This window comes from Pteropus alecto, unplaced genomic scaffold (genome assembly GCF_000325575.1).
Source record: "Pteropus alecto unplaced genomic scaffold, ASM32557v1 scaffold88, whole genome shotgun sequence".
NCBI lineage: Eukaryota > Metazoa > Chordata > Mammalia > Chiroptera > Pteropodidae > Pteropus > Pteropus alecto.
In genome coordinates, this window is record NW_006494611.1 from 2,016,873 (window position 1) to 2,026,550 (window position 9,678).

General features: G+C 36.4%; 1 protein-coding gene across 1 annotated transcript in view; it reads right to left on the minus strand.

Annotated features, from left to right (window-relative positions):
* MCCC1 (methylcrotonoyl-CoA carboxylase 1) overlaps positions 1 to 1,971 on the minus strand; it is a 49,006-nt gene extending 47,035 nt beyond the window's left edge. Inside the window, exons 1-2 of the mRNA XM_006925757.3 lie at positions 1,741 to 1,971; positions 627 to 673 (exon numbers count right to left, since the gene is read on the minus strand). Coding sequence (XP_006925819.1) covers positions 627 to 673; positions 1,741 to 1,832 — 139 coding nt within the window. The 5' untranslated portion in view covers positions 1,833 to 1,971. The remainder of the gene's footprint in view (positions 1 to 626; positions 674 to 1,740) is intronic.
* Positions 1,972 to 9,678: the final 7,707 nt, after the last annotated feature.

Below are 9,678 nucleotides of genomic sequence, written 5' to 3' on the forward strand. Positions count from 1 at the left end.
GATCACTGGTATCAGTGCTATAATGACATGATATTGTATTAATATATAAAATCTACTTCCATCATTACACATAAACTAAATGTTCTTTGACAGTTTATAATGGTTATTTTTCTCAAACAATTAGGTGTTATATAATTTAAAACAATGTTTTTCAACAGGGATTTAGAGAGCCCAAGAACTGTCACAGGTCACTGGGGCTGCTGGGATTAAGTATGCATGTAGGAGGGGGCTATACCCAATCGACTAGAAGTTATACTTTAATGTTTTATCGTTGGGAAGTCCATGTAAAATTTTATTTGTAAAAAAGGTTCTGCTACTTGAAAATCAATATTATAAAGCACTGATTTACAACATCGTAGTTATGTTCTTCAATTCAATACAGTATGAGTCAGACAGAAATAATAACATAAATGTAAAATGTTCTCCATTATTTCCAAAAAATAGACTCAGCAGCAAGAGATCTGACATAAAAGAGGTGAAAACAATGACTCAATACTAAGAAAATTATCACAAAAATCCGAAACTCGAAAACTACATGAGAACTAATTCTATTATGCACGAATTAAGAAATTAAACATTTCCCTTTCTGAAGCAGAGCCAAATAGTACAACAAAGACTGTTAGTACCTGTGGTTGCTGCATACTTCATAGTTCTTTGCTTCCAAGCCCATCTCCTATAAAATGAATCCAAATGTAGTGATAATTAAACACGATATGCAAGATCAGTCAATGTTCTTTCAAAATTATCTATATTTTTAAACACTTGAAACCAAGTCCAGATATGATCTTAATCAAACCTTGAGCCTACAAAGTGATTTACTAAGGCTTTCTTTGTGGAAAGTTCTGGTTGTTCTCCCTGGTAATACGTGTCCTTGAATTAATCATTTAACTCCTGTAGGTACCAGTGTCATCATTTCCTCCTAGGTCAGGAAATAGAAGCATAGAGATATTAAATAACTCGCCCAAGGTTGCTCACACACCTAGTGAGTTAGCAAAGCTGAGACCTCTGCCTTCCTTCAGCACTTAAGCTATGGTGTCTTTCCAGAATAAAGGAAAATGCTGCTTCTGATGATGATGCAGCAAAAGAAGATAAAGCAGCCCACTACCTGGAAGCATGAGGGCATCTTCACTGTCAAAGTTATTGTCACCAAAGCTTACAGCTCAAAATTAGAAAATGATGTGAAATCAGGTTAGCTGCTAGAATTAGTTATCTGATAGCTTTGTTTAAACTTGAATTGAGAGTTTTTGACAAAACAACTTCTCAGCCCTCTGGAAGGTAAATTTGCTTTTGTTAACTTGATTCATTCCAATAAGGAGAAAGATCTCCAGAGTCTTTGTCTGAACTGGACTCCTGCTGGGGGATAGCTGAACCGAAAGGGACTTTGAGGGAATCCTGGCTCCACCTCTTACTCTTGTGTCATCTTGGACAAGTCGTTGACTGCTTTGGGCTTCACCAGAGCCGGGATTATAACAACGCTCCCCATATAGGGAAAGGAGTGAAAAGAAAGCACAATGTAAACAGGAGCTGTACAACCATTATCCTAGACCTTATGGTGAGTGGAGCAGGAGATGGCAGGCCCAGCTTCACCTCTCCTCCCTCACTTTTCATAAATGGAAAAACAGAGGCACACTGAAGGCTGAAGGGTGGCTGGGGAGAAGGGAGAAGAAAAGGAAAGACTGAGTGTGGGACATCTTCTAATGCCCAGATTGAAAGCAGAAACCCCCTGAAAGGTGCTGTTACCTCGGCGGCCGCAGCAGCAGGTTTGGGACACGCTGCCACTGGTTCCTTTCTGCCGCCCCCAGCAGCAACGATACCATAGACGCCGCCGCCATGTCGCTGCAGTCCGTGGGTGGCTCTCTGACTCCTCCGCACACCAGCTGTATTCCACACACAGCAAGACCTACGCTACGCTCCGCAAGGCTCTTGCCCTCCGCCGGCCACCGTCCAGGTCAAAACAGCCGGATCCCAAGGTGGTGGGTCTCTTCCAAAACCAATCAAAAAACAGAACGGGACTTCAGTGCGGTGATTGGCCAATTGGGCCACCCGCCCACGGAGGTGTGGTCCTTCCCTCCTCCGCCTGCTACGTTCCAGGCCTACTCCGGGAGGGGTTGGCTCTGTCCTCATCCTGCATATTAGTCACGGTTGGGGAGCGCGGTTTCTTTTCACCTGCGGGGTTTCTTCGTTCTTGTCGGGCTTCAGGTTGAAGATTCCTCCTTTATGATCTTCATTAGTAAAGCCGCGGGGAAATAGCAGAAGCGGAGTCGTGGGCAAAAAGTAAAATGAGGTGGAGAGCAAGGTACGAAATAATCTAGTGTTCCTAGAAAATGAAGGAAAAGAGCTAAATTAAAATAAATAGCTAAACTAAAATTTAAAAAAAATTTAAAACTTCCTGAGCTTTTGAAACAGTGTTTTAATTGACTGTTGGGGAAAAGAAAGAAGTCAAAACCAAAATTGCAGAATATTTAGAAAAAAAAGATACTGAAAGGACTACATGTAGATGCTTATTTGATATAACTACAACAGGCCTCATAAGAAAATTCATAGTGAAAGCAAATTAAACATCCAATTCAAAGGTTAGAGAAAATACAAAAACGTAAGAAAAGCAGAATAGAAAAATTAGTAAAGATAGAAGAAAATAAATTAAGAAAACTGATATCAAAGGAGTAATAAACCCAGAGGTTTAGAAAAAACACCTAATAAAATAAATGGTCACCTAATCTCATCAGGAGGGGTGGAGGTAAATTCCTGCCACAATAAAAAAAAAAAAAAGGAAAAAAATCTCAGATCTAGAAAACAAAGTATAGATTTGTAAGAGTCTAATTTTCTCAATTTTAAACAAACTTGAAAGCTTGAATGAAATGGATAATGTTACAAGCAAATACAGTTTACCAAAATAGATCCTGGAAGAGAAAGAAAATCTAATCAACTAATTACCATAGTAGAACTAGAGCACATTATCATCAAAGAACCATCTTTCCTACTACCCTCGCCTCCACCGGCAAAGCAAGTGGCCTACCTTGTTTCGCAAGGAAGTTCTACCCAAATGGTAAAGAGTAGTTGACTCCAGTGCTATGGAAGTCTTCATTCTTTTTATGAAGTAAGCATAACATTGATACCAAAATCTAAGGAAGATATCGTGCATGCGTGCATGCGTGCATGCACACACACACACACACGTGTATGTTTGCGCGTGTGCATGAGACAGAGAGACACTTAAGAAATTCTCAAACACCCACCCACACCCACCTATAGTCCAGTTTCACATACAAATATCAATGGAAAGATACCAAATAAATTAACAACTGAAATATCCCGTAGCATATGAAAATAATACACTGTGACTGAGTGAGGTTTATTCCAGACATGTAAGGATGATTCAATTTTATTTAATATGATCTATTAATCTTATTAATAATTTAAAAGAAAAATCTTACCATGTTCATAGATGCTTAACAGGTCTTTGATAAAATACAACATTCGTTCTAGATTTTAAGATTCATTACTTCAAGCAGTGGTATTGAGACAATTGGCTAGCCTTCCAGGAAAAATGTTGAATCTCTACTCCTCATACTTAATACCAAAATGAGATTAACTATAAAAGATGAAAATATAAAAGTGCCAGAAGATATCATGGGAGATCTTAGAGTAGGAAAGGTCTTTTGAAGTATAACATAATACTCAGAAGCTGTAACAGAAAAAGAATCAATAAAATTCAACTATATAATTTTTTTTAAAAATCTATATGGCAAAACATATGTGTAGAAAACAACAAATGGTAAACTGGGAATAATTTTATAACATCACGAGTGAAGGGCTATTTTTCTTAATGTATAAATAACTCTTAAAAATCAATAGAAAAATCTATAATACAAGAGAAAATCATCAAAGAATATGAGGAGACCAGTGGAACAGAATAGAGAGCCCAGAAATAAATCTTTGAATATATAATCAACAATATGCAATCCTAATCTTTGACAAGCATGCCAAGAACACACAATGGGGAAAAGACAGTCTCTTTAATTAATGGTGTTGGGAAAACTGGATATCCACATGCAAAAGAAGAAACTGGATCCCTGTCATACACCATAGGGGAAAAGCTCTTTGACATTGGTCTTAGCAATGATTTTTTAGATAAGACACCAAAAGCAAAGGCAACGAAGACAAAATAAACAAGTGGGACTACATCAAACTAAAAAGCTTCTGCACAGCAAAGAAAGCAATCAACAAAATGAAAAGGCAACCTATGGAATGAGAGAAAATATTTGCAAAACATACGTCTGATAATGGGTTAATACTTAAACAGTATAAGGAACTTAAACAACTAAATAACAAAAAAAGATAATAATCCAATTAAAAATAGGAAAGGACCTGAATAGACATTTTTTCAAGGAAGACACACAAGTGGCCAAAACCTGCACAATAAAGTGCTCAACATTACTAATCATTGGGAGAGTGTAAATCGAAATCACAATGAGATATCACCTTACGTCTGTTAGGATGACTTTTATTAAAAAGACAAAAGATAACAAGTGTTGGTGATGATATGGAGAAAACATATTCAGCTCTCATGCACTGTTGGTGGGAATGTACATTGGTGCAGCCATTACGGAAAACAATATGGAGATTCCTCAAAATTAAAAAGAATTACCATATGATTTAGCAATCCACTCCTGGGTATATATCTGAAGGAAATGAAATCAGTATCTTGAAGCAATATCTGCACTCCCATGTTTATTGCAGCATTATTCACGGTATATGGAAACGAAATGAGTGTCCTTTGACAGATGAATAGATAAAGAAAATACAGTATACACACACATACACACACAGAGAAAATTATTCGGCCATGAGAAAGAAAGAAATTGTACCATTATGACAATATGCATGAACCTGGTGGACGTTACGCTAAATGAAATTAGCCAGACGGAAGAAGACAGAAACTGTAATTTCATTTTTATGTGGAATCTAAAAAATAAATAAATAAATAAGAACTCATAGAAACAGAGAGTAGAATGGTGGCTACCAGGAGCTGAAGGGTGGGGGAAATGGAAACAGGAAGATGCTGACCAAAGAAAAAGTTATAACGTGGATAAATTCTGGGGATCTAATGTATAGCATGGTGACTATAGTTTATAATACTGTATTGTACACTTGAAATTTGCTAAGAGAGTAGATATTAAGTGTTCTTACCACACACACACAAAAGTTAACTATGTGAGGTGATGATGTGTTAATTAACCTGATTGTTGTAACCATTTCACAGTGTATACATAACCAAACCATCACATCATACACGTTAAGTGTATACAATTTTATGTTTGTACCTCAATAAAGTTGTGTGTGTGTTGGAGGCAGGAGGGGGACTAACAAGCACAAAGAGAAAAGAGAATATGAAGAGTTTAAAGAACAGGAAACAAATGTAAAAGGCACTTAACCTTATACCAAATGAGAGAAATACAAATTAAAACTATAATGATATACCATATTTCACCTATCACATTAGCCAAAAGTTTAACAACACACTGAAGTTAGTGAGGAGTATGAGGACTATTACTTTGCGATGAGTAAAAATGAGCACAATCATTACCCATTATGCAGAGTACTTTGGCAGTATTTATCAAAATTGCAAATTCGCAAACTCTGACCTAGCAAAGCTATTTCTTGAAATTCACCTAATAATATACTCAGAGATGATTGAAATGATGTCTGATTAAGGAAATTTATTGTAGTATTGTTGGAAATAGCAAACTGATTAAAAGAGACTGGTTAAATAAATGTATGTGTGTGTGTGTGTATGTGTGTGTGTGTGTGTATATATATAATTACTATACAGCCACTAAAAAAGAATGAGCACTATATGTACTCATATTATTGATGAGTGAAAAAAAGCAATAGCAGAACTGTGGTTACTATTCCACTGTTGTATAAAAACAGGAGAGGGAAAATACACACATGCTTAGTATTCAGAGATACCTTCTGGGAAAGAAAAGTTGATAGCTCCATGACAGGGATAACATGGAAACCAATTTTTTACTATATACCCTTTTGCATCTTTTGAATTTGGTATCACAGGCCTGTATTAGCTATTCCAAAGTACATTATTTTTAAACATTTTGTTTTGACATAACTTCAGACCTACAGAAAAGATACAAGAATAGTACCTTCCCCTAGATTTCTCAAATATTTATATTTTACTACATTTGCTTTATCTTTTTCTCTTCATGCACACATACACACACACACACACACACACACACACACACACACACACTCTTAACTTTTTTTGGAAGCATTTGCAAATAAGTTGCAGACATGATGCCTTTTTCACTCCTAATTATTTCCTAAAACAAGGAGGTTCTCTTACCTATCCACAGAACAATGATTAAAATTGAGAAATTTGCATTGATAGAATACTATTATTTATTCTACAGATCCGATTCAAATCTCCCCCATTTTCCCGATAATACCCTTTATAGCAAAAGAAAACTGTGTCACACATTGCATTGAGTTGTACGTCCCTTAATCTGGAATGGTTTCTCTGTTTTTCTTGGATTCTTATAATGCTGACATTTTTGAAGAACGCAGGCTGATCATTTTGTAGAATATCCCTCCATCTGAGTTCATCTGATATTGCCTCAAGACTCTATTTAGGTTATGCCTTTTAGGCAGGAATATCACAGAAGTGATGTCGTGCCCTTCTCAGTGCATCATATTAGGAGGTACACAATGTCAACGTATCTCATGATGCAATGTTAACTTTATTGCTTGGTTAAGATGGTGTCTGCCAGGTTTCCTCACTGAGGTTTTTTTGTTTGTTTGTTTTTGTTTTTTTAACATTCCAAATAGTTTGTCTCTGAAAGTAGAATTATGGTTGATATTTCACCACTCCTCCTCGCTATAACTTAACAATTTTCTGTACTTTGCAAAGTCGTACAAGAAACAGACATTATCTTAACTGTAAGTAATGTTTAAATCTGATTAAAACAAATATGAGGGAGAGGAGCGGAAGTGGAAGTACAGCGATAGAAGCTGGCGTGCCGTGCTCTCTGTAACTCCACCCATTGGTACTTTCTGGAGCAGGCCTGATTATTTCCAATTTCTTGGGTGAGAGTAATTATTATATTGACACATTGGCCTCTCTCATTTGCTCCAATGGAAGGGTAGAGCAGCTCTGTAGCCTCTTGAATGCTCATTAGGTATATCTAAGGTAAGATTAGGTCACAAAGGGATGAACTACTACAGCATTAGGGGATTTAAAAATGTTTTTTAATGGCAATAAAGAAGATTAAATATGTTTTATATAATCAGGACTACTGTTTACCCAGGTACTTTTGGGGCAAATTAGATGAAGTTCCCTTTTCTACCTGGCAGAGGCAGACCCAGGACAGGGCACACAGATGGTGAATGGAATATGGGGCTGGCCGGATTTCAGCCACCACAGACCCCCTCAGCCAGGAACCCTAGTACAGTGCACAGCCCACATGGCCATACACAGCAGCCGTCTGAGTATATTTTCTTATGGGATTGTGGGAAGATAAATAAGTTATATTAAATGACCTTTGCAAACTGTGAAGTGCTGTATACATGCGAGTTACCCTTAGACCTGTCACAGAAAGGACCAGAAGGTCCAGGAGGGCTATCAACTTACTGATTCAAGTGACAACCTCCACATCAAAGGCCAACCACTAAGATTGTAAACAAAAATTTTTACAGTACAAAAACTAAAAAATTGAATTATAAGAAATGAATGAATCTCAAAAATAGGGTTTTAATACAAAAACTTTTTTGAATTTATTTTTTTTTTAAATTTTTAATTAACAAATGTTACCCCAACAAACTTACAGGTGTACATTATCATTTGACATCTGTATAGTCTATTGTGTGTTTACCACCCAAAGTCCAGTTTCCTTCAGCTACCATATATTTGATCCCCTTTGCCCACTTCACCCTCCCCTTAAACCCTATATTTGACCCCCTTTACTCCATCTACCTCCTCTCTCCTCTTCCACCCCACTAGTAACCACTATTCTATAGTCCTCTGGTAACCACTAGCCTATAGTCCATGTCCACGAGTCTCTGTTTGTTTGTCCTGCTCATTTGTTGCTTTTAGCTTTATATCCCACATATAAGTGATATCATGTGATTTTCAACTTTTCGTCTGGCTTATTTCACTTAGCATGATTAACTCGAGGTCCATCTATGTTGTCGCAAATGGCAGTATTTCATCTCTTCTTATGGCTGAGTAATATTCCATAATACAAAAACTTTTAATACAAACCAATATTCTATTAAGACTAAAGTCAGGACCTTGCCAACCCTATTGTCTCATAAAAAAAGTCAGGAAAGTCAATGTGTACTCTGGGGCGACTTGAATTATTCCTTTACTAAAGAACACTAGGGGGCACACGGTCTTTTCTGCTAATGTCTCAACTTCACTCCTTTCTTTAGCAGTAACAACAAGCAAGACATGGGGGCGGGGTTGGGGGCAGGCTTTTCTACAGAATAAAGTGAACTAGTATAGAAAAATGTGGCTATAAAAGTGAAGAAGCAGCAAATTACCACTAGATGGAGATCTACATTCAAGAAAGAAAAGTTGGTTAGCAGTAAAAAAATTGTTGTGTTTTCAAAGAAATAAAAAATATCTTGAGAAGTTTATGCCATTTCTTCATCTTGAAGCCACAGCAACAATAATCCCATAAAAATGATAAACTGACTAATGTTTTAAAGAGTTCCAGTCTCCTTCAAGGGACAGGAGAACTTAAAGACAGGGTACTGTCAAGTCCTCCTTTAATCCTCCCTTCTCTGTCATAATTCTGGATAAATTAATTTCCTCTATGAAAAGGGAGCATATGATTTTATGAGGCTTTGGGCAGCACTTAGTGTCATTGTTCTTTTAGGCAACTTGGTGTAGTGAAAAGACCAGAGACCTTGGTATCAGACCAACGGGAAGTCAAATTCTGGCTCTGCCCCTTGTTAGCTGGATGACATTTAAGTAATTAATTTTGTTAAGTCTGAGTTTACTCAGCTATGAGTTGTGAGAATTAAATGAAATGTATGTAACCTGCTTAGCCTAGTGTCTCTCATATATATGTTCAATAATTAGAGCCATTATTATTGTTTCTTGCTTATAATTTAATTCTGTTGTTCATAGTCACCTAAAGTTTAGTCTTTAGTGATTCTGGAGCAGGAGTCATTCAGATAAAAAATAAAAGCTAATTTGTTCCCCTTGTTGATGTCAGATCAAAAACCTAGGCTACCTGTGATATATTGTTCTTTTTGATGATTTTAAAAAAACATTTATCATGAAAAAGGAGTTATTAGATTGCCAGGCATATGTTTATCATATAAAACATGAAGAATAAAAGCACTGAAATTCCATTTTATAGACAAAGCAGAGGCATTTTTAAAAATGGAAACGATCCAGGATAAAATACCCAATATGCACACAGGTAGTGTTGATTATAATAGATGCTTTGATTTATAAATTGATTGTTATGTTAACGTAATATACAGATTATGTTATTTTAATGTATCTCAAATGTTGACTTTGAATGGTTAAAATGTTTTGAAGGAAACTAGAAAGCACTCTTCATATAAAGTTCACTAGAAAAGCAATTCACTAGATTTTTCATAAAAAAAATAAACAAAAAATACTTAGAAATTGATGTGCTGCTTGGA